The 26,045-nt window shown below is 45.1% G+C and overlaps 1 protein-coding gene across 7 annotated transcripts in view; it reads left to right on the top strand.

Annotated features, from left to right (window-relative positions):
• SPAG17 (sperm associated antigen 17) overlaps positions 1-26,045 on the top strand; it is a 299,338-nt gene that overhangs the window by 216,489 nt on the left and 56,804 nt on the right. For all 7 annotated transcript variants that reach the window (XM_048819705.2, XM_048819724.2, XM_048819697.2 and 4 more), the window contains exons 24-31: positions 52-266; positions 6,053-6,173; positions 7,591-7,859; positions 16,266-16,413; positions 17,200-17,423; positions 17,727-17,871; positions 19,010-19,164; positions 19,624-19,809. In XM_048819705.2, the coding sequence (XP_048675662.2) occupies positions 52-266; positions 6,053-6,173; positions 7,591-7,859; positions 16,266-16,413; positions 17,200-17,423; positions 17,727-17,871; positions 19,010-19,164; positions 19,624-19,809 (1,463 nt within the window). The remainder of the gene's footprint in view (positions 1-51; positions 267-6,052; positions 6,174-7,590; positions 7,860-16,265; positions 16,414-17,199; positions 17,424-17,726; positions 17,872-19,009; positions 19,165-19,623; positions 19,810-26,045) is intronic.

Here is a 26,045-nt window from a genome sequence, read left to right as displayed (position 1 = left end):
CTTCCGACTATTGCATAAAAATGTTGCTTTCTCTCTCTCCCTCCCCGCCAGATGATACAGATCCTAATTTAGCAACAATTCTTAATATCCCCTCCGTACATATTCCAACTGTTGCTCCTGCTGCTGTTGCTGCTTCCGTTTCTTCAGGAAAAAGCAACAAGTCACTGAAACAAAAATCAATAAAATCTCTGCAGTCTGCCAAAGGGAGCCATGTCAAGTTAATCACTCCACCACCGGAAGAGTCTCCAAAGCAAGAAGAGAAAAAGGTGAGAGAATATTTCCCAGTAAGTACTGAATTTACCTCCTAGTGTAATCATAAGCCACAAATAGGTATAAATTGGTAGCATGACTCAGCAGAAAAGACAATTGCAGTCAGCAAGGTTATTTTTTCAAATGTCAGTATTTAAAACAAGGTGAAATCAATTAACTTGATCAGAAATGTTAGCTGAGCCCAGTCACGATCTGAGACCACAGGGAAAGATAACTTTTTGTAATGTCTGCTACGATCTCAGAGGCTTGGCCATTTATTGACAACATAATCACAAATCTTGGGAGACAGGCCAGTCCTTGCCTACAGACAGCCCCCCAACCTGAAGCAAATACTCAACAGCAACCACATACGACACAACAGAACCACTAACCCAGGAACCTATCCTTGCAACAAAGCCCGTTGCCAACTGTGCCCACATATCTATTCAGGGGACACCATCACAGGGCCTAATAACATCAGTCACACTATCAGAGGCTCGTTCACCTGCACATCCACCAATGTGATATATGCCATCATGTGCCAGCAATGCCCCTCTGCCATGTACATTGGTCAAACTGGACAGTCTCTACGTAAAAGAATAAAGACACAAATCAGATGTCAAGAATTATAACATTCATAAACCAGTCGGAGAACACTTCAATCTCTCTGGTCACGCGATTACAGACATGAAAGTTGCGATATTACAACAAAAAAACTTCAAATCCAGACTCCTGACTGCTGAATTGGAATTCATTTGCAAATTGGATACAATTAACTTAGGCTTGAATAGAGACTGGGAGTGGCTAAGTCATTATGCAAGGTAGCCTGTTTCCTCTTGTTTTTTCCTAACCCCCCCGCCCCAGATGTTCTGGTTTAACTTGGATTTAAACTTGGAGAGTGGTCAGTTTAGATGAGCTATTACCAGCAGGAGAGTGAGTTTGTGTGTGTATGGGGGTGGGGGAGATGTGAGAAAACCTGGATTTATGCAGGAAATAGCCCGACTTGATTATGTAAAGAGTTGTCACTTTGGATGGGCTAGCACCAGCAGGAGAGTGAATTTGTGTGGGGGGGTGGAGGGTGAGAAAACCTGGATTTGTGCTGGAAATGGCCCACCTGATGATCACTTTAGATAAGCTATTACCAGCAGGACAGTGGGGTGGGAGGAGGTATTGTTTCATATTCTCTGTGTATATATAAAGTCTGCTGCAGTTTCCACGGTATGCATCTGATGAAGTGAGCTGTAGCTCACGAAAGCTCATGCTCAAATAAATTGGTTAGTCTCTAAGGTGCTACAAGTACTCCTTTTCTCCCTACAGTGTGCATGATAATCAAGGTGGGCCATTTCCAGGTTTTCTCACCCCCCAACCACCCCCGTGCACACGCGGACTCACTCTCCTGCTGGTAATGGCTCATCCAAGTCACTTTGGATGGGCTATTGCCAGCGGGAGAGTGGGTTTGTGTGGGGGGGGGGGGTGGGGGGGGTGAGAAAACCTGTATTTGTGCTGGAAATGGCCCACCTTGATTTTCATGCACATTGTGAGGAGAGTGGTCACTTTGGATAAGCTATTACCAGCAGGAGAGTTTGTTTGTGTGTGTGGTTTTTGGAGGGGGGTGCGGGGGGGTGTGAGAAAACCTGGATTTGTGCTGGAAATGGCCCACCTTGATTATCATACACATTTTAAAGAGAGTGGTCACTTTGGATGGGCTATTACCAGCAGGAGAGTGAGTTTGTGTGGGGGGGTGGAGGGTGAGAAAACCTGGATTTGTGCTGGAAATGGCCCACCTGATGATCACGTTAGATAAGCTATTACCAGCAGGAGCGTGGGGTGGGGGGAGGTATTTTTTCATGCTTTGTGTGTATAAAAAGATCTTCTACACTTTCCACAGTATGCATCCGATGAAGTGAGCTGTAGCTCACGAAAGCTTATGCTCAAATAAATTGGTTAGTCTCTAAGGTGCCATAAGTACTCCTTTTCTTTTTGCGAATACAGACTAACACGGCTGTTACTCTGAAACATAATTAGAGTTGGTTAAAAACAAAGGGAAAATATAATAAAGATTATTCTAAATTTTCTCCCTTTTTTCAGAATTTCAAAATTCAAAAATCTTCTACCAGCTCTATAATTGGTTTAAAAATGGGAGGAAATGTTCACAATTTTTCTTCAAATGTTTTTCAGATTCTGTTAAAATTTTGACTACCTGTAACCATAAATTGGTTGACAGAGTGGGCAACTGCAGTCTAGTATGCATTCACCTCATGTGACAAAGTCAGGCTGGATGGCTGCAAGAGGGTGTGGGAAGGCAGATATGTTAGCCCTAGAATGTTAAAGGCCCTCTTCCCTATAAGCTGAGAAGGGGTTACCTCAGGTCAATTAGGAACACCTGGATCCAGTTAAGGGCTGCCTTAGACCTTTTGAAACCTGTACTCGCTGAGAGAAAGGGAGGGAGAGAGAGAAAGAGACAAGCTGCTACCAGGCCAGTGGCAGCAGGGAAGTAAGGCTGCACTCCTCCCCATAGGGGAAGCAGAGAAATCTGAGTGCCTGCTAGGGGAAGGATTGACACCACGGGGCAGACTACAGGGCAACACCCAGTCCCAGCGAGGAGGCAGGGGAAAGTATCACCCTTTGTTTTTGTATTTATGGGACTATTTCCCTTTTGTTTGGTGGAGAATCACCCTATTCTCCACCAACGGCCTACCCAGGAAATACAGCCAAAGGAACACAGAAGGGGGGAGGACAAACGCTGCCCAGAGTGGGGTGGGGCCCCTCCCTCAATGTGAAGAGGACCATGCACACTTGTGGTAACCAAGCTGAGATTTTCCCCAGACACCTTAGTCAAACACACCCTGGTTTGGATTAAAACATAAAATAAGTTTATTAACTACAAAAAGATTTTAAGTGATTGCAAACAGATCAAAGCAGATTACCTAGTAAATAAACAAAAATGCAAACTAATCTTAACATATTAGATAGATAGGTTATGAATTAGCAAATTCTCGCCCCAAATGATAAATGGTGAGACCCCAAGCCTTCATTCTTCCTGGCCTGACTTTCGGGAAGGCTTGCAAATAAACAGAGCCGTTTACAGTCAATTGTCCTAGATGATGGGAGCCATCAAGATACTAAACCACCATTAATGGCCCACACTTTGCATAACTACAATAGGATCTCAGAGTTATATTTTATATTAGTTTCAAATACAAGAATGACACATTCATACAAATAGAATGAACACACTCAGAAGATTATAAGCATTGTAATGATACCTTACAAGAAACCTTTTGCATGAAACATTCCAGTTACATTATATTCACACTCATTAGCATATTTTCATAAAATCATATGGAGTGCAACGTCACACCCTCCTCCTGAACTTACTGCCAGAGACTTGACAATGTCCATGGCAGAGGCAGTATACCTAAAATTCCTCTTTGGGCTCCCCTCTGGGGCAGACACTCCTGTGGCCCCCAAAAGAGAAGGTGACCCTGATCCAGCTGTGGGCTCACAGCTACCAGCTATGACAGACTCTTCACTGGCCAGCAAAATTCCCCACACACACACACTTTACTCAGGTTGGGCTTGCTTCCAGCTACAAAGTCCTTGGGGTCTGCTCCCACCGCAGCAGTCACCAGGACCCCAACTCTGACCTCCAGGATACATGTCTCTATTCACCTCTTCCACTCCATTACAGCCAGTTCATGCTTCAGGGTCTCAATTCATGCTTGTCTCTAGGCCTCAGTTTCTTTGTCTTTTAAGTCCAGGGTTTGCTGGTGGGTAGCCTTTTCTTTTTCCAGAGCAACCTTTTCCCGGGCAAATTATGCATCAATTTCCATTTGTCTTTCCTTGAGACCATCGCTCGATGAGCTGGGATACCACAGAGAACCCCCTCCTGCCAGAACAGATCCCCTCCACTCCTGTCTTGCTGAGTTAGACTCTCCAGTCAGCTTCAGCACAGACCCAGAGGTTGGGCCACACCCTTCTGCAGTTCACTGAAACAGATTCACTCAGTTAAGAGAGACTTATCCAGCGCCCAGTGTTCATCCTTTCTGGGCAATTTGCAACTTGTGCAGTTCTAGCTTCTTCTGATCTTCACTCTTACTTATTTTGCTTACTTTTCTGTCCCTATTTCCCTTACCTGAAATAAGCAAAGAAAAAATAACAAACCAGTAACCACTTTGTCTGTTCTCCAGCCAGCACACTTGAAACTCACTTAAAATCACTACCAGCATTTCAAAGCAATCAGCTGTGCACAGATCCTGCCGACTACACCACTGTGACAGGTTGGGTCACAAAGACCCCCTTGGGACTGCCACCTGATGTGCTGAGACTACCTCTGAGCCTCTTTTCCCTGGCAGCTTGGGACTTCAGAACCCTGCCTTGTTGAGCCAGACACGCCAGTCTGGCTCCAACACAGACCCAGGGTCTGAACCACACGCCCCAAAGCTGCAGACTTAACTAAAAACAGCTTAGGAAGTGCTCCTGTCTCTAGCACCCAGACACCCAGTTCCCCCCAATGAGATCCAGACCCCAAATATATCCATTTTACTCTGTATAAAGCTTATACAGGGTAAACTCATAAATTGTTCACCCTCTGATAGAGATACTGAGAGAGAGATATGCACAGCTGTTTGTTCCCCTAGGTATTAATTACTTGCTCTGGATTAATTAATAAGCAAAAAGTGATTTTATTAAATATAAAAAGTAGGATTTAAGTGGTTCCAAGTAATTGCAGACAGAACAAAGTAAGTTACCAAGCAAAATAAAACAAAAACATGCAAGTCTAAGCCTAATACATTTAAGAAACTGAATACAGGTAAATCTCACCCTTAGAGATGTTCCAATAAGCTTCTTTCACAGATTAGACTCCTTTCTAGTCTGGGCCCAATCCTTTTCCCTGGTACAGTCCCCTTATATAGCTTTGGCACAAGGTAGGAATCTTTTGTCTCTCTGGGTCTCCACCCCTCCTCCTAACTGGAAAAGCGCCAGGTTTAAGATGAATTCCAGTACCGGATGACCTGGTCACATGTTCTGTGAGACCCCAAGCCTTCATTCTTCCTGGCCTGACTCACAGGAAGGCTTGCAAGTAAACAGAGCCATTTACAGTCAATTGTCCTAGTTGATTGGAGCCATCAAGATTCTAAACCACCATTAATGGCCTACACTTTGCATAACTACAATAGGATCTCAGAGTTATATTTTATATTCCTAGTTTCAGATACAAGACTGATACATTTATACCAATAGGATGAACACACTCAGTAGATTATAAGTTTTGTAATGATACCTTACAAGAGACCTTTTGCATGAAGCATATTCCAGTTACATTATATTCACACTCATTAGCATATTTTCATAAAATTATACGGAGTTCAACGTCACACCCGCTCCCCCAATGCCCACCCCACCTGCCACTCACTCCTCTCCACCTCCACCAAGTGCTTCCTGATAACCACTCATGGCTCCGCTGGCCGCCTTGGGAACCGCCGAACAGCTGATCGGCGGCCCGCTCTGGGACCCGCCAAACAGCTGATCTGTAGCCAGCCCCAGGGCCGCAGAACCACTGTGGCTGGTAGGTGCTGAGCACCCCCTTTTTTTCCCTGTGGCTGCTTGAGCCCCGGAGCGTCCACAGAGTCAGCACCTATGGAGGGACTGATTACAGATTAAATTATAACTCAACATTAATAAGGTAGGTAGCAGAATCAGACCTTAAGATACTAGCTCTACCAGAGCATATAACAAAACTAAACTTTATAAAATGCTTTTTGAAGTGTGTAATAAAACTAATCTGTGTTCTGTTCTCTAGGTAGAAATAGAACCACCAACACCTCAAACACAAGCGGTGCCAGATGTCCCTGTTTTCCAGACTTTGAATGCCTCCTGCCCCAATGGGCTGGTATTGACTTTCCTTGGTCAAAGTTCTATAGGTTAGTTTTGTGAATCACTATGGACACAGGAGTGTTCTGCATAAAGTTAAAATCACAAAAGACTTTTTTTTATGCAGAGATAGATTTAAACATAGTTACAGGAAAGTTCTGACATCTAATATTGAAAACAATTCCCTAAACATTATTATAGAAAACAACTGTATGAATTTCTTTCTGAAGATGAAAATGTCTGTGTAGCTGAGCAAGGCTCAGGGCAGTTCATGACCCACTTTCTGTGTCTGGCCTATTAGGCTACTGCAGTGATTCAACTTCCCACTGTTTTTGGACATTTGCACACCTGTTCAACTGCACACTGTAGACTGCAGTGATACTTGGGTTGTCAGTAATCATAAGAGTGAGGTTTGGAACAGTTTCATCTTCATTATTACTTTTAGTGTATATAAATGGCTAGAAGATGGATATTGGTGGTTCATAGAGCCTCAGCACAAAGGCTTATCATTATGGAAGAGAGTTGGATACCTCTGAGCCTGAGCCCGCCTAAGCCTTATGAGTCATCCCTGAGTGAGAGAGTATGACAAGTCATCAGAGGCAATTGCCTGCAGGTCTTGTGATAGGTCCCACACCATTCTACCAGGGTTCAGCCAATCCACAGGCAAGGACCCACTAAGGTCATCCCAAGGTAGGGTTATAGGCGTCTAAGGAAAGCAGTCTGTCCAGTCTGCTCAATGTTACTATCTGGCCGGCGCATTCCCATTCCCAGTAGTTTCAGCAGGCTGCCCTTGCTCCTGCTCCTGCTCCAGTCTGCTCCTCACATTGCTGCTGCTCCAGTCAGCCCTTGCGCCTGCTCCTGCTCCAGCTGGCCCTTGCTTCTGTTCCTGCACTACCTGTGCCTGTTTCCACACTATCTGGCCCCTGCTCCCGCCTGCATCTATTACTGCCTCAGCCAACCTGCCCATCAACTCTAACAGAGAGGGAGAACCTAGATTACTGGTCACATAACCCTGAATTACGAGAATAATAATCTTTTACCTTCAGGCCTCCATCCCACTCCCTTGTCAAAATATTTGTTCAAGGTATGTGAGGTCAGATTAGGTTAGCAATATATTCAGTGAAGAGGATAGAGAGAGACTCAATATTAGATGTCAAAACAAAATAGTGTTAAGTACAGGAGTTTCAATTGGCACTACTAATCTCCTATAGGTGTGCAGCCTGTCTACACAATTGTCCACTACACTCAGTATACAATGAGCTCTACTGTCTGTGTCTAAGAATTTATTTATTGCAGAGACTGTGTCGACTTTTATGTTTGTAAAGCATCAACCAATGTGATGGCACTCACTAAATAACAATTTTCACCAATATTGATGCTAAGATACAATAATGATGGGCTCCTTAGAATTGCTTAGATGACAACGGCTACTGCAGTACTGTTAATTAATATAGACTTTAATTTCAGATTTAAAAGCAGAGTCTAAGGAAGCTGAAGCCAAGGTAGATGAAGCCAACAAAAGTGAAACCACAGCAGATGAGGCCAAGGAAGATGAGGTCAAGGCAGAAAAAGCCAAGCAACCTACTCTGGAAATCCTAGTTAGGCAGAGTTATCCCCTAAGGGTGAAGCATTCCCAACTGTACAAAGCAGTGAAGAAACCAGTAGAACAGGAAGTGTCCAGGGTCATTACCAGCCAAGGAACTGTCGTAAAGTACATGATTGATGGATCCACCCAGGTATAGTAAAGAGTTTGATTAGAAATGGGTTGAACTTGGTTTCATGGGCAAAACAGGCAGTCCTGGCCTACAGTTTCTGCCTGTAGGCAGTCTGCACCATTGGGAAAATATACGTTTTTACATAATTCCTGGAAAGACCACAGCCAGAAGAATAGTCCTTTTGGAATGACAACACAGAGTTGGCCAGCCTGTGTTGTTTGAGACTAGATGTCTGTGATGGGGTGTACAAATCCCGCACTGACATGGACAGGGTTTGGGAGGCTGTGTGTGCTAAGGTAGCCCTGCCTGGCCAGCCCTGCCAATCATGCTTGGTAGGGTTGAGGGCTCTGAAGGGCGGAAGCTGCAGTACGCAAGGCAGGAAGCCCTGAGAAGGGGGTGACTAGAGTGGCTCCTGAAATAGCAGGAGAAACCCTCATGCCAGAACTGCTCCCAGCTCTCCAAGGAGTCCAGCAAATCCCAGGGCAAGCCTAATAGGAAGCAACTGACTCAGCTAGCCAGCCATAAGGACTCCAACAAAGCTGCTACTCAGACACCCCTGAGGTAAGGCTTTTTTGCCTTTTTATTGACCCCCCAAGGGTCTTGATTGTTGACCTGAACTTTTGCTTTTCCCTTACCCAGAAGGAAAGTGAGGAGGCCCACAAGGGTGGGGCACTACCAGCACTAAGAGGCTGTGGCCTGTACTAGACCATCCCAGTGGTGGAAACTCCCAGACCAGCTAGGGAGGTGCCCCAGAGAGACTCTTTTTACAATGTCATTTCAAGACTGCTTTTGATATTTCTGTAATAATAATAGTACAGTGCTTCCTTCCTGTCCAGATTCCATGTTGGATTGTTCAGTGGCTTGAGGGCTAGCCTAGGTGGTGGGAAACCTGGGTTGAATTCTCTAGTCCACCACAGACTTCCTGTGTGACCTTGGGCAAGTCACTTAGTCTTCCTGTACCTCCATTTCCCATCTGTAAAATGAGGATAATAGTATTTCCCTACCTCCCAGGAGCATTGTGAGGATAATGCATTAAAGATGGTGAGGTGTTCAGATACTTCAGTAATGGGAACCATATAAGTACTTAAGACAGTTCGATATATTCTGCCTATCTATAATCTCTTCTTTGAGTGGTTGCAGAGGCGTATTCCACTTGGGTGTATTGACACCTAGCACACTGAGAGCTAGAGATTTTTTTCCTGCAGCAGTATCTGTTGAGGCAGTGCTCATGCCCCACACCTCCTTGTTACCCTCTGTGACGTTCCCCTCTGGTATCATCCAGACTGGTGATCTGCTAGGTCACTCCAATCCTTGAGTCTGGGAGCCAGCCAAACCCTGCTCTGCTGTGAGAACCCCCATTCCCTGGCTGTTCACACACAGCCTCTGGCATGTAAGCTGCTCCTTGGATTGTGCAATCGAATGACACTAGCCAATATCTCTGGTCCCAGACACAATCCTAGGAACCTCCATCTTGCAGTGTCCAGTTATGCCCGCTGGATGCTGCAAGCTTATATGAGTTCATCAATTTAACAAAGAAATTTATATGTACCAGGCTTGTTGTCCCAAGGGGAGTCTCTGACATGCTTCAAACCAAACCACTGCTTCAGATAGAATAAACAAACAGATTTATTAACTATGAAGATAGATTTTAAGTGATTATAAATCAAAATATAACAAGTCAGATTTGGTCAAATGAAATAAAAGCAAAATGCATTCTAAGCTGATCTTAACACTTTCAGTGCCCTTTCAAACTTAGATGCTTCTCACCACCAGCTGGCTGGTTGCTCTTCAGTCAGGCTCTCCCCTTTGCTCAGCGCTTCAGTCGCTTGGTGTGGTGTCTGTAGATGTAGGTGGAAGAGAGAGGAAGAGCATGGCAAACATCTCTCCCTTTTGACATGTCCTTTCTTCCCTCTTGGCTTTGCCCCACCCCCTTTCAGAGTCAGGTGAACATTACCTCATTGTAGTCCTAAACTGACCAAAGGAAGGGGGTTGACTCACTCGAGTCCAACAGATCTTTTTGTTGCTGCCTAGGCCAGCGTCTTTTGTTCCTGTGAGGCTGGGCTGAGTTTGTCCCATACATGCCCTGATGAGGTGTGAACTGCCCCTCTGCTCTTGGAGTGTTTTTGCCTGGGCTTATTTTAAGCCATGAGGATACATTTTCAGCCTCATAATTACATAGATGAAATTATAACCTATAACGTTACTATAACATTACTGCAACAACAATGACTATAACATCATTATAACAACCAGGCTCATTGCATCATGAGTCTTCCGAAGACACCGAACATCACAAACTTTGCACTGGATACCACACAATCATTTTATAAAGATGAACGTGGGGGTATAGGGTGTTCCCACAAGGTACAGAATGCCACACCCTCCTGAGACTATATAACGCTGGCAGCACTCCAACTGTCCTCAGTTCCTTCTTACCATCTACAACCTGAGTCTGAGTTCCCCATGCAGGTTTTCTCCTCACAGTTTTTCTACTGCATCAGCAGTTTGTATCTGAGACCTTAGTAGTGTACATAGTTAGTACCTGTAGTTTAGTGTAGTGTAGTGTAGTTCTGCTCAGCCCTGTAGGCTATGCAGTATTCCCTGGGCTTCAAAAATTGCCTGTCATGTGGGGTTTCTATCTCTCATAGTGACATTCACACACCCTGCTTATTGTGCCTTGGCAAAGGCCATACTAAAGAAAAGTGCAGTATTTGTCATTCTTTCAAGAAAAGAATGCAGATCACTATAGATTTTCGCCTGAAGGAACATCACAGGCAATGAGGCCTGTCTCAGCACCTGGACCTTTTTTGGATTCCTTTATCAACCGTCCTCAGATAGTCCTCTGCCTCTGCACTAGTTCTAGACAGACCCCAGAACTCTGATTTCCCTTTGATAAAGGACAGGGGTCATTCATCATCTCCACATGTCCCTCATAAGAGGACTCATAAAACAGACTGGAGCCATCCAAGACTGAAGAGGGATTCATCACCCTCTTCATTGAGAACGGGGCCTCAGCCTCAGCAAAACTCAGGAACCCAGGATAGAGCCAGGGCATCAACCCATTTCTCTCCAGAACCAAGGTGAAAGGATCCTAGTACTGTACTGTCAACTCTGGAACCATCTATGGGACAGCCACTGAATTCAGTACCTATGTACATGACTGCTGCTCCATTACTGTCGGTGCTGTTGACCCTACACATTTACATGGTAGCATCAGACTTACTTTGTCTGTCTGTACAGGCATCCCCATTAACTCAGAACGTCGGGGCAGGGCCAGTGCTTCAGGCTAGTTCAAACCTTTTGTCCTCTTCAGCTTCACGACAAAGATTGCCCTCAACTCCGGTACCAATGAAGAAGCAGGCACCATCCATGGTATCTATGCTGACTGGACTTGTACCGATGCATCCCCTGCCCTCAGCACTGTCTACATCATCAAGTTTGGCATCAGCGTTCTCAGTATCGGTGGGTTTCTCAGGGTGGGAACCAAATAGCTCCTCGGCACCAGTCCCTGCTGCAAAGCCCTCTCAAGGTGCCTTTGCAGTGCCAACCATGGTTCTGCTTATGGTATTGACATTAACCTTAGTCCACTGCCCAGTGGACAAGTCAGGCTATCCTGTGGCCCCATCACAATAGTACATCTGATGCCCACTGATTATTCAAACAGCACATCACACTCCATGTTGGAGTCTTTCAGCTCTTCTCTAATCCTGCCTTGACTAAAGTGATCAAGACACCCATGTCATTGGTACTGAGAGCAGAGTAATTCTCGTAGTAAAGACAAATCATCCTGTCCCACTGTGTACTGGTCTCCTATGCCATACCCTATGTCTCAGTGGCCCCGTCGGGATCTCTGTGTGCTTTTCATTCCCACAGATCCCAATCTCCATACAGGTGGGATATAAACCCCTTACCTGGAGGAGGCCCAAACCTCAGAGCAGCCTGTGACACAAGCACAGGATAACATCCATCCTCCTGAGCCACCTCCTTTGGAGGACCCTTTGCCAGAGGACCAGCATCCCGTCCTTGTCCTCTCTGGATGAAGCAGTGGCCCTGAATGCAACTTCTCCTGTCCCAGATGATTTCATTTCCTACCAGGAATTGCTCAGGAGAATGGCTGCAGCTCTTATACTCAAGCTGAACTAGTACAGGAAAATAGTCACAAATTGGTGGACATCCTCTAGGCAACAAACTCAGGAAAGGGTTGCCTTCCTAATTAATGATGCCTTTTTGTAGCCAGCCAAAACTTTGTGGCACACTGTAGTGCAGTGGTTTTCAAACTTTTTTCCTGGGGACGCAGCTGAAGAAAATTGTTGATGCCCGCTATCCAATGGAGCTGGGAATGAGGGGTTCAGGGAGTGGGCTCTGGGCTGGGGCAGGGGTTGGAATGTGGTGGGGGTCAGGGATGAGGGGTTTGGGGTGCAGGAAGGGGTTCCGAGTTGGGGGGGCTCAGGGTTGGGGATGAGGGATTTGGGGTGCAGGAGGGGCTCCAGATTTGGGGGGGCTCAGGGCTGGGGTAGGGGATTGGGGTGCAGGATTGGGGCACGGGACTGGGGCATGGACTTACCTCCCGTGGCTCCTAGTCAGCGGTGCAGCTGGGGTGCACCGTGGACCGCACTGCACCCCAGAAGTGGCCAGCAGCAGGTCTGGCTCCTAGGCTGAGACGCGCAACTCTCACTCACAGGCACCACCCCTCCCCCTCGCAGTTCCCATTAGCCAGTTGCTGGCCAATGGGAGTGCGGAGCTGGTGCTCGGGGCGGGGGCAGCACCCAGAGTCCCGTGGCCTCGCAGCATAGAAGCTGGACCTGCTGTTGGCCACTTCTGGGGCACAGTGCGGTGTCAGAAAAGGTAGGCACTAGCCTACCTTAGCTGGGCAGCACCGCCGAAGGGACTTTTAATGTCCCGATCGGTGGTGCTGACCAGAGCAAGGCGACCCAGCGCCTTACATGTCACAACCCAGTAGTGGGTCGCACCCGCGGTTTGAAAAACACTGCTGTAGTGGTCCCTCAGGCTCAGAATCGGAGGGAGGCCACTCTGTGTCACTGAATCAGGCAACAAACAGTCGATTAACAGTCTATGGCTCTGTCCTTCTGGCGTGCAGAGCAATAAGCAGTCTCTAGTCCAAGAGGCTTGGGCTGGGGCAATCACAGTCTGGGCTCTGACTCTCTGGGCAGGGCAGAGCATGGAGCAGGCTTTCACCTAAGCCTCCTGGCTAAGGCAGCCAGCAGACAAACAATCTGGGGCTCTGGCCCTCTGTACAGGGCAGGACAGAGCAGGGAGCAGGCTTTTGCCTAAGACTCCTGGCTAAGGCAGCCATCAGACAAGTCTGTGGTTCTGGCCCTCTGGGCGGGGCAAGCCACAAGGAAAGCCCAGGCCTTCTGGCCTCGGGATGAATAGCTACCCCAGTGGTGGGTTTTGCAGCAGGGGGTCGGGGACCTGGGCCAACCCTACTCCACTGGGTCCCAGCCCAGGGCCCTAGCAGTGACAAATGGTTCTACCACTGGGTCAGCAGGGATCCTACCGAAACAGACTGACCTGTGCTCCCGCAACAAAACCAGAATAAAATCTGGTTTCCCTGGACCACTTCCTACCACAGTCTGGACAGGGTTTCTGTAGTCCAGACTGGGTCCGCTGTCTCCTTGGGGTACACTGCAGATGGCAGTCCCAGCAACTCCTCTCCAGCGTCGGTCTCATCGGGGGCAGGGTGCTGCACAGCGCCAATTCAGCTCCAGAGTTCTGCAGCAGGCTGGAGACATCTGCCTCCTCCCCTCCTGGCTCTCGCTTGACTGATCTGCAGGTCCTGCCTTTTCTAATTCCTGTCATGCCCCTCTGCTTCCACAAACACACAACACATACTAATAATTAATAGGGGGCCCCTTGAGCTGCTTGAGACCCTAAGCAATTGCTTAGTCTGCTTATGCCTAGTGCCAGCTCTGGTTTCTACTCTCAGCCAGTACCATGGCTGCGAATGAGCGGTTGTGGCAAGGAACATTTACGTCTACCCTGAAGGACAAAGAATCTAAAAGATTGGACTCATTAGAGAGACAGATTTATTCTGCTGCATCACTCCAAATGAGAATTGCCAACCTGGTGGAGCATCCAGATCTGATGCTTCTTTTGGCAGAGTTGTCCTGCAATCTTTGTTTTAGTGGACTCTGAGCACCCACCTCTTTACATCATGATTCATGTCACTGTTTGTGAGTCACCAAGAGTGCGTTATTTATGGACAAGCCCTTGAAGATGAAGAAACACTTAGTTACTTTACAGTAACTATGAGTCTTTGAAATGTGTTGTCTATAGATATTCTGTGACCTGCCCTATGAAGTCCCTAGAACACCTGGATTCTGTAGTGGCAAAGGAACTGAGTGGCAGTCGGGGCTCCCCTACTCTTTTTGCCTTCAGCATAGGGCACAAGGCCACTCAGGACACAAATACAACCCAACAGAAACTGCTGGCCAAAATATTCCAATCTTGAGTTCATGGATAGGGTGACCATATGTCCCATTTTGGCCAGGACAGTCCCCTTTTTTAAGCCTTGTCCCAGACGTTCTGATTTTTTTTTTTTTTTTTTTGCAAAAATGGGCATTTGTACTGTTTGCTCATGCCATTACAAGTTGCTCTGATCAGTTGGCAAAAGCAAATGGAACAAATGCCCAGTTTTGCCAAAAAAGTGGGTCGTGCCCCCGTCAGGAACCTTTGAGGAGGACAGTGGCGACACGAGGTGCTGGGCATGGGGCTTGTGCAGTCAGCCCAGGGTGCTGTGGGGCTCAGGAGGTCAGCCACAGTCCTGGGTGGCATGGGGCCCAGGCAAGCAGCAATGCCAAGTGGCTCGGGATGGCCCCATGTTGGGGGGGGGCTCAGGTGAGCGGTCATGCCAAGCTGCTCAGGCCAGAGCCATGCCATGTCCTGATTTTACTTTTATAAATATGGTCACCCTACTCATGGAACATATGTGCACTGTCAGCATACACCTACCCCGATCTAATCTGTGCTTACACTTGCCACTGCCCCAGTTTCCCCTTTTGACCTCCTCAATAACCCCACAAAGGGGCTGGTTTATTCACAGAAAGTTTAAAATTTAAAACAAAACTCCCTTTGGTGAGCTGGCCCTCTGACCAGGTCCCTTGGAGTCTCAAATAATGTCTGTCACCACAAGACAAAGTTAATGTACTCAATTCTGGTATCTTGTGCCACTCCTGGGGCCCCTATTCAGTCCCAGCCTCCTGATTCTCTTCTATCCTCTTCTCATGATGCTGACTCACAGAGCAACCTTTCTTGAATCTTCCCCTGGTCTTTATCATGCAACCACTCCCGGGGCTTTTCCACATGGAGTCTTTCCCTGCTCTAGGGTTGCCACCTTTCTAATGGCTGGTAACCAGACCCTGAGGCCCTGCTCCCTGCTCCACCTCTTCTCCCCATGGCCCCTCTCCCGTCTCTTGCAGGGTCTTCACCAGTACAGCCAAGGCTGCTTTGTCCACCACCTGTGGGATCCACAGAGCCACGTGCAGCAGCTTGGCCCCGGAAGCAGTGTCTGCAGTACTGCCTCCTTCCTTCTGCTTAGGATTGCCATCTTTTCCACGGATCAAAAAAAAAATGGACATCAGGGCTTGTTAAACGGCACCCAGACACAGAAGCTGAAACCCAGTCTGTCTAGGAGAAAACCAGATGGGTGGCAACCCTCCCCTGCTTCGTCTCAAGCAGCAACTTGCAGGGCTTGCTACCTGAAGTCCTTCCTTTCTCCCAGGAAGAGATCCAAGACCTCCTGTCCCTGGGCCCAAGGCCTCTGTCTGCCTTGTGACTCTCTCCTCTGTCTTGCATGCCTTCATGAAGTCCCTCTTATCTATACTCCAGAGGCCTGATATAGTCACATGATCCACCTGTCACATGGCAATCTTCATTCTCCACCTGGGGAGGCAAGTTAAGGGGACTGGGCCCATCTCCCTATAAAGAGGCCCGCCACCCTGTGACATGTACCAAGAGTGGAGGATATTTGGACAACCTATCATAAAGAACCACATTTACTGTGAGTATGTAACTTTTTCTTCCTCTATGAGCCACTGTCATGGCAAAAGCTAGATACTCCAGTGCTGGAAATGACCCATCCCTGAACAAAGACCAGTACAGTGAGACAAATGAGCTAGCAGGTCTGTAAAAAGTGGCATACAAAAACCTCAGGAAATATCAACAATTTAAATAGAATGGTCATTATTTTTTATGTTTATAATATCACCATGTATTCAATAGAATTACTGTTTATTAGAAGCTTGTGCTGTTACAATTATTGATCCCCATTGATTAGTGATCTTTATCTCCTGTACTCTAAGGCTTCTTTCCTTCTTCACTATCTACTACTTTCATTTGAACATTTTCTCTGCTTTATAATCTTTTTAATTATTTTAACATAAAGAAACTGCTTTGTTTTCTCCCTAGCTTCTTTTTCCTGATGGCACGGTGATCAAGAGTCCCGATTCTGGCCCTGTTCTAGCACCATCACTTGCAGTTAGTACACGATCATCCATTGCTGAGAACAGCCTACAGATCCAACCATTGCCTTCTCCTGAGATCAGCATTAAAAAAGGTAGCATTTTCAGTGTTAAACTCCAAATGCTTCAGCTGAAATTATGGCATTTTAGCAAGGTCAGACCCAGCAGAAAAAGTGTTTCTGTAGCCTGAAAGTTCTGCCAGTGTTGAGAATATGCCATTTTACCTGCACTTCAGTGTTGCAGTACGTCTCAAGTTTGTCATCTTTATAAGCATTAACATCTCCTCTTTCTCTCCAGCCCTTTCTTTTTCTTCAAATGTGGAAGAAAACACAAAAATGAAAATATATATATGAGTTCACCTGGCAGAGTGACCCAATACAAAGTCTATTAAAGTAGATCCTCAGACCTTTGGTAATACCAAATCCCCGAGTCCTTATTCACCTTTTACTCTGTCCTTATTCAGGGACACTCCTATTGAAGTCAATGAGTATTTGGCTGAGTAACAAATGAGTAGGGACCTCAGAGTACAGCTCAAAATAATTACCCATAATCATAACATTAACTTGTACTTTATTGGGGCCCTTATCTCATGAATAGAAATTGCTGACTGAGCTCATCATCAGTAAAAACCTGTAGAAAATCAACTCTGATTTCATCCTGCAGAGACAGAGAGAAGGCAAGTGAGACCACATTTCAGGATTTCTTGGCCTCAGTTGGGCCTCCAGCCTCACTTTACACATTACAGCAAGCTGTGGTTTTTATTTTGCAATGTCCTGTTTTGATATTCCAGGAAAGTTTATAGTTTACTGACACATCTTTTGAAGTTCTGTACTACATATTACACTGACCTAACCCATAGGTGTTTGTCTCTGTTCTTACAGGAAGGGGTGGCCACAAGGGTAGCACGGCACCAGGAGCCAAGTATGAGTTGCCTGATTCTGCTGTTCAGGAACCCCTGCCTACTCTGCTACAACACATAGACAACCAGATAGGCACCTGGATAACAACCACCCCATCAGGCATTCAAGTGGGCACTAAGGGAGCAAACAGAATGGATCTGAAGCCACTGTTAACTTATCAGGCAACTGACCCAGTTAATGGAATGGTACTGCTATTCTAATATCATAGTTCTATCCTACTGCGTTTAAAGATCTGGCTGATAGCATTTGTTCATTGGATGTTTCGTTAGATCTTTAATATTATACTCTTAAAGATACGTCTCAAGTTTGTATTGAAGGTATTAGATTCGGAAAAACCTCTGAACTTTCAAACCACTGAGCTCTATAAAATTGTGTTGTTTAGCTTTGTCAAATGTGCAGTGTCTTATCTTATCTATCTAATGTATTGATACTGCTGTTACAGTGGTATCTGAGAGCTAGTGGAAACCAGTATTCTTTTACCTTTCCAGGTTATGATAATGCGAGAAGACAAGGTGCTAATGATTCAGAAAAAGGATGATACCAAGATAGTGGATCATGCTGATGGTACTAGAATCACCACATTTTATCAAGATTATGAGGAACCTTTTGTATCTGAGGATAATGAAGAAATAGGTAAAAACAAAAAGGGAGCAATTGCCACTCCTGTATCTTGTAAAACTGTAATCTTTCAACATAAACAATAAATTTTCCAACCGTGTTATATGTATAGCCTACACAACAAATCTGATATCTCAGTTGTCTAGGATGGGCTTCTTTGGAGAACTTTCTTTCTTCAGGAGTTGTTATAATACACTTCACTGTGGCAAAGAAAGGTAACAAGCAGGTCTTTCATCCATCCATCCATCCATCCAGGTACTTATTTGACCCTTATCACTGTAGTAGTAGCTGCATACTTCTCATTATTTAAAAAAAAAAATCCCCCTCTTTCTTTCCTGTCACCAACAAGCATACTGAGGGTGTTTGATTTTTAGATTACTGAATCTGTGAGAATGTCAATACTATTGTGAGAAAGCCTAGGTGCAAAGAGGTGCATTTTACATTTGTCTTTGAATGCAGTGAGGCTAATGGTCATTCGTATTCCTTCTGGCAGTATGTCCCTTTGGTCCAGTTGCTGTGCAGGTTCTGTCTCTCAGGGTCAGATGCCAACTCCTATTGGTTGACAGTGACATTGTTCTAGTGGAATGTAGTGGGAGGTTCTGGTCATGAAGGGAGAGATGGTTACTCAGGTAGAGAGGACTATGTAGGACTTTGAACTGGATTCTGTATTCAAATGAAAGCCAGTCCAGAGAATAGCATACCAGGATGGTGTGTTCCCTGTGACCTGTGTTGCTGAACAGGTGGGCTGATACATTTCCTTACAGCCTGGGGCTTCCTTTCCAGATATAAGGAATTTCCATAGTACAGCCTACATGTTACAAATGCATGGATTATTGTGGCTAGGTCTACATTTGATAGACTACACATAATTTTCTGACAAGCCGTATATGGTAGTGAGGATTTTCTGCTATTGTAGCTACTTGGATTTCCAAATACAGTGCAGAGTCTAAGAGAATCCCAAACCTACAGATTGCTTTGAGAATATAAGAGCAGGTGCCTTCAATTAAAGGAATTTTTATGCAGAAGAGTTCAACAAGGTGCCCTGTGCAAGAGCTGAAGGACCAACCCTATTAGAGATAAAGAAACTGAGACACAGATTTTCCCACAGTTCGTGTCCTCCTGTTTGGTGTGGCTAACCTGTGTTCATTCTTAGGTGAATCCCCACAAACCATCAGAAGGAAAGTAAAATGCATACGAGTGGAGAATCCTGACTTTGCTACGGTTATAACCAACTGTGAAGACAGCACCTGTTGTACCATCTTTGGAGATGGGACATCTATTATAGCAAAGCCACAGGGAACGTATCAGGTGAGCATTAGTCTAAGATTATAATAGTGTAATGTATGTGTTTATGTGTTCTGAACTTCTCATCCCTGCCTTTGTCTCCTCTTACCCTAGCTATCTTAACTCCCTTTCTATGGCCTTTCCACATCCTATCCGGATTCCAACTGTGCAGAATGTGGCCACTCCACCTATACTCAAACTCCACAACTCTGTGGATTCCCATTTACTTCAGAAACCAATTCAAAATTGCTCTCATATTAAAAATGTTAACGTTTAAAACATTGCACAGACTAACATCAGTCTACGTCGTGGGCTTTGTCTTTCTCTGTTTCCCTCTCCACTCCCTCCAAACAGGATAATTAAATATTAAAGGTGTTGATTGGATTTTTCTTCCTGAATTCAACAGTTGCTCATTTTCATATTGCTTCTAAACTCAGGAGTCAACCATTGGCAGCTGAACCTCCTCTCCTCTTGTTATGGCAGGTGTTACCCTCCAGTACCGGCTGCCTTTTCATTGATGATGATTGTTCAGCAGTTTATTCCCATGAGATTTTCAATAAAACTCAGCTTCTCTGCAAGCGTGAGGAGAAACGAGCAGGGAGATACGTTATGAAACACAACTCCAATGTTATCTGTGAGGTGCTGGATCCTGAAGGAAACCTTTTCAAGGTAAAATATAAAGAAAGAAGTGAGAGCTTGTATTTTGTGTTAAGTATTTATTTTTTTACCCACTTTGTAAATGGAGAGCTTTGTAGCCCTGTAGTATTAATACTGTGGGTGGGCAGCTTAGCCAACCAAATGTCACAGCAGCCAGGCACTGGATATGGTACCTCAGAATAGAGTGGACTTCAGTCTGGAAGTAACTTTTGGAGCTCCTCCACCTTTAGAGGTAAGTAAGAAGTTTCTCACAAAATGAGACCCTTGGTGTGCAGTTGCATCACATCTGTAAAGTTACACTGATTAATGTGCCTTGTTGCACTAATCTAGGCAAAGGAAGTAGCTATAAGAGTCGGGATCTGAAGAGGGGAAAGGATACTGATCATTTTCTTACAAAACCCCACCAAAAATTTAACCCTAAACTACTCAGTAAAGCAAAACCAGATGTAAAAGGTATGATTCAGTCTCTAGAGTCACACTGCTTTGTGTTGTGATCCTTTCTGATCTTAAAAGCTAGATGGGTTTGAGCTATTAGTTAGTACTGGGACGTAAGTCCATGAAGCAGCATCTAGGGGTAGGAAGTCACGTTGGTTACTAATCAGGAGGTGTTTTTTTCTGATTCAGTATTGTGCTCCCAGTGTGGTGCTAAGTGGTGGTGTGTTTCCACATGTAATCTCTTTCTTGCCATAACTTCTTTATAGTTAGATTTGCAACCAGCTTTCATTTTTCCAGCTTCCTTTGCTAGCTTAATTCAGCCTTGTGAAGGGGAACACTCACTGCCAGTGCCGCCTAGGGCTCAGGCGGGGATGTGGGAGGTTGTCTTACTCCCAGGTGTTCTACTTTCTTACTACAGCTCTGCCTGTGGTGATCTGTCCTCTCCATGACACAGCCCTCCAGCCAGGTCACACTTTCAAGTACATATAAAGAGTCTGATAATGGGAAGGTCTTCAGAACTCAGCAGGGGATTCAGGGCTTTCCCCTTGGGTCAGGGTCATGTGGTCCAGACCTTCATACTTTCAGGGTCTCCCTACAACTAGGTTCCCCACCTAGGGTTGTCCCTCTTTAGGGGTTGGTAGGGAGCTTGGGCCCACCCTCACACTGGGCTGTGATCCAGGGCTCAATGGTACACGGCTAAGTCCTGCACCTTGGGAGACTATATGGCTTACTCCCTGGATCACTTCCTGCCGATCCCCTCTCTTCCCCCAGGGTAAAGTAAATAACTTAAACACAAAGATACAGTCTTGACCTTCATAGAGTCACTGGTCCCTTCTTTGTAGACTTGGTCAGGTCTCTGTAGTCAGTCTCAGACAGCAAGAATTCCTGTGATGCTTCTTCCCAGGAGCTCAGAATGCAGGTCAACTCACATCCACTATCTGCATCCCACTGAGCTACTCTGCTCCCCTTTTTAAGCTCCTCCTCCAGCCTGTGCAGGCTTTGCAGGTGCTGTGGGGTGGAGCTGCCTGACTCAAGCGTGGTACTTTAACCCCTTCCTTTCCAGTGTAAGGTTTGTGCACTCCATCACAATCACCCATGGGTGTATGCATTATGATACAGTCTTTAATGACATGATCACATACTGTTTTTTTTCACAGGGCCCCAGGGACATTCAGTGCACAAGCTGGACAGTGCTCACTAAATGAGCAGCAATGCAATAATTTGTTTTATTTTCATAGTTCAGTGTATGGGCCCAGCCCTTATTTACTGCATGCTATTCAAACCTTGCTCTGAAGACAGAATTTTTAATTTCCTCTTGGGCTTTTCTATGGCACTTATCACTGTTGTAGCTAATATTTCACAAACATTAATTAATTTAACTTCACAACATCCCGGTGAGATGAGGTGGTATTAGTCCCATTTTACAGATGATAAACTGAGGTACAGAAAGATTAAGGTCAAAAGTTTCCACTAATTTTGTGTATCCAATCTAAGACACTTATGACCTGATTTCTCAGAGTATTTAGCATTATGTAGCATTTTACATGTTCAAAACACAGCTTCAGTTGACTTTACTTGCAGCCATGAATGCTCAGCACTTTTTCAGAACAGACCCCAAGGTTTCAATTTGGGCACCCAGAAAATGAAAAATTAATGATCACCTGTGACTCCAGCATCACACAGACAGAGGCAGGTATAGAATACAGTTCTATAGAATACAGCATCATCAACTGCCAGAACCATGAGACCTTCTTCTCCCTTCCTGCAATCTCCTGCTTCATTCACAACATATCTTCAGATTTCTACAACAAATGATGTGTAGCATTTCCACAGACAACAACCTCCTTCATTTTGAACAATCCTGATTCACCCCAGAGTAGGTCTATCCTGTGCACTGAATGAGTCAGAGGTCATGTAGAAAAAATAATATGTGGTCATGTAATTAAAGACTGTGTCATAATGTAAGGGGCAAGGGGCAAATCAAGATTGCACAGGCAACCTTAATTCTGGCATTTTCTGACTTTGGAGTGCTTGACTTTGCAACCTTAATAATGTATGTTTATGTAGTTTTTTGAGTGTGATTTCCTAGTTTTTAATAAAAGCGAATAGAAAATCAGAAATTCTGTTATGTGGCATCATATTGATACCCATGTTCATCATGTAACCTTTTATTTTATTTAAAGTGAATTTACTGATTACACTACCATGGGTTCAGCTCCACTTGCTACAGTTTTAGATACAACAGAGTGAAATTGTCTCTGGTGCTCTTCTCAAATGTGGAGGCTCTAGGAACACACGAAGTCCATGAACAATGACCACAGACACAATCAGAAGTACAAAGTCTTATCTGTACTACAAGTTTTATTAAAGCAATAAGTAAAGTTACAATTACCCATGCATATAGATATCCTGCAAAAACCTATGCAATAATTATAACTGTATTTGTAATCATATCCTCAAAGATATTCTTGGGTCTGATGGACCACTCTATAGACGATAATTGCAAGAGGGATAATTCCTGCTGGGGTTCTTGTGGTGTCATCCCTTGAGTCTTCCCACTTTTACCCAACCAGGCAACCCTCTTTTGTATTGTAATTCTGGCCACACTTAACACCTTATGCATATGCATGAAAGTGTCAGTCGGCCGCCTTTCCCATATCTGTACTTTCACACCCCATGAATATTGGTGTGCCCTGTTTTTCATAGGTTGTTTGTAGTTCCTCTTATTCTCATTAGCATTTATGCATGACATGTATCCTGCAGTCAGGACAGATATTTAAATATGTTATGATCCGGTGTCTCATGGTCTCAGACAATATATTTGCAGTTTATTGCAATCCATTTTTCTGTAACGTCACCTATTGGCACATCTTATGCAGTAACCCTGTGACCTTACAAGCATAGGGTTATTCCTAGGTCATTCACTCATGTCAAACATTCTTAAACCTATGGCCTAGTACGGCTAAGCTAAAATCTTACAGGTCTCAGGCTGTAGGCCTTGTATTTGAGCCATGCTTTACTTATATACCTAATACACACTCATCATTCCTAAATACTTATCAATCCTATACTTCTATAATCCTACAACTTAAATCTATTTTGCAAGCATTGATTATATGTGAAATAGCATATGAGTTGACCATGACATCACATGGTACAATGATAAAAAAATGAACTAATTAGCTGCAATCAGTAGGGTTGGAACTTTTAGATCCACCACGCACAGACCTTAGCTACTTACTTGAGCAAAGGAGTAATTGATAACAGTAGTACGTTGTCATCCTCTATGTGGGCCAACATTGGAAGGAGTGGGACACAGACTTTGCCAGTGGGTTTCACAGAGGTTTGCTGACAGTAGAGGAATGATGAAACTCTAGAATCTAGAGTTCCATTCCAGGCTCTCAAGGGGAGTCTACTCTAGTGGACACAGACTCTTTTGCCCATTCTCCCCAAGCTTGACTCCTTCTGCTCCATCCTTTCCAATGACCTATCTATTCCCCACCCCTAATTTGTTATCTCTGTCCTGTATTCCTTGCCTAACCTGTTCCGGTCACCATTCTTCAGACTTACCAGCCCAGTCCCAGTCTCCTTACACCGCCAGTCCTAGTTTCACACACTGGACTCACTGTCTGAATCCCAGTCTCCCCTTCACCCTTCCAAGCTCTCCCGTCCCACATCCAGTCTCAAACTCCTTACCCAGCCACTCACAGTTCCTCATCCAATATGTCTCTCCCCTTCTCCCCCCACTGTCTTCCAGTACCAATCTCCCTCCCCAGACTCATAATCCAATGTGAGTCCCTCCCCTTATCCACTTCCCAGCTTCTTGCCCCAGTCTCCACCCTCACTGGCTCCTTGTCCTAGTCTCTTTGTCCAGCCAGTCCCAGTTCTTCCCTTACTCCATGTTGATAGATGTTTGGCTGCATGTGTGTGTTCTTTCTGCGTGCTCTACTGACTCTGGCCAGATAGCCCTAACAGCAGGCTCCAATCGAACGGCCCAATAAATGCACAGACTCGGTTCGTAGTGAACTCATTTGGTCAGGTTTATTGTCAACGAAGCACAGTCCTAATGTCCTGGCTCAATGGTTACAGGTATACTCACACATGTATGCCCGTTGCAATGGACTAGCTCAGTTAATGGCAGTACTTTCCATTATCCCCTAGGGCAACCAAAAACAATCCCTCTGAGATATCTTTTTATACATCGATACAAACAAGTTACGCACTGCCCCTCTGACGTAGTTAGTTGACACCCTCTGACATAGCCAGTTACTACCCAGCCCCTTGTACATCTCTAACCTTATCTTTAGAATGGGTCAGCATGTTCCTGTTATCTTTAGGGAATGTGTTGGTTTTGAGGTGTTCTGGTACCAACCTTCTGGAATGTGTTTGCGTGAGTGCTCTGTGCCTAGCTCCCCTTAGGAATATGTGTTTTTCCAATATCAGCCCAGTTCTTGCCAGATTCTATGAGAAGGGCCTGCCTCTAGCTCACAGCCTGATTTTGCTTTATATTAGCAAAGTTTTGACCACTACGTTAGTCCAGGCCTCAGGCCTCATACCAGGGCTCAGATACAAGGGCTTATGTTTCAGGACCTCTTCCTACTACACACCATAGTTCTTTGTCACATCTGTCTCCCCTCCCCACTGCCCTTGTTTCCCCTCACCCCACTGGTATCTAGTCCCAGTCTCCTTGTCCAGGCATTCCTAGTCTCCCCCACCACCACCCAGCACTGTGTCTGATACTTGTGTTCCCCACCAATCAACTGGCTTCCAGTCTTCCCCCATTTCTCTCAGAACCTCCCAGTCACAGTCTCCTATCTCAGCCAGTTATAGTCCCCATTTCTCCCTACCTCCAGTCCCAGTCTCACCAAACTCTTTGTCCCAATCTACTCCTTTCCCACCCCATGGGCTGGTTTTTGTCCCTTTGCATTTGAATCAGATGGACTAGTCCTTCGATGCTTGGGTGCCAGAAGGGTCACCGGGAGTCGAGCTCATCAGGAATTTTTCAATAAAACAGTTTTTTGCCAGAAAATGGTGATTCATCAAAACTGAAATGTTTTGCAAAAACTTTACAAAAGTAAATTCTGCACTGAAACAGAACAAATGTTGAAACCTGGAAAATTTTCATGAAACAGAATTCTTATTTTCCAGCCAGCCTTAACTGAGACCATAAGAGAGACAAGGCTCCTTGCTTTCTATTCTGGTGCTTGGCCCCACCACAGCTCAGAACAGCCATTATAGAAAAATTCTGACTTCACCCTTGTAACCCTGGGCTCGAGTATGCTCGAACACTCTGTGAGGACAGCACACGCACAGTCTCATCAGAACTAGGAACTGTGAGGGGATGGAGCATGCTCAGAGAGGATGAAATCTTCAGAGATTTTAGCCGCTAAAATCGAAGAAGTCTCTCATGAGCATGTGCAAATTATGATTTTTTCAAAGGCTTTTAAATTGGCCAGATTTGGGCAGACATTCGTGGAGACAGCAAAAGACACATTCCAGAAACAAAGGCTTTCCCTTTTCCAAATTTCAAGTCCCCAGTGCAAAACATGAGGATGTAAGAGCTATTCAGAGAAAAGATCATTGGAAATTTTAAATTTAGACAAAACAGTTAAAGGCTGGCAAAGTTATATAAGGAACTGAAAACAGGGTCTTATTACAGGAAGTGTTGGGTAACCTTAATAATAGGTGATGAAACCTACAACTACATATAAAAAGCTACATTAAAAAAATCATAAGGTTGCAAAGTCAACCATTCAAAAGCCGGGAAATGGAAGAATTGAGGTTACTTGTGCAACCATAATCCAGGTCCCTTA

Source organism: Caretta caretta, chromosome 1 (assembly GCF_965140235.1).
Source record: "Caretta caretta isolate rCarCar2 chromosome 1, rCarCar1.hap1, whole genome shotgun sequence".
Classification (NCBI taxonomy): domain Eukaryota; kingdom Metazoa; phylum Chordata; order Testudines; family Cheloniidae; genus Caretta; species Caretta caretta.
This window is presented reverse-complemented; position numbering and strand designations above follow the sequence as displayed.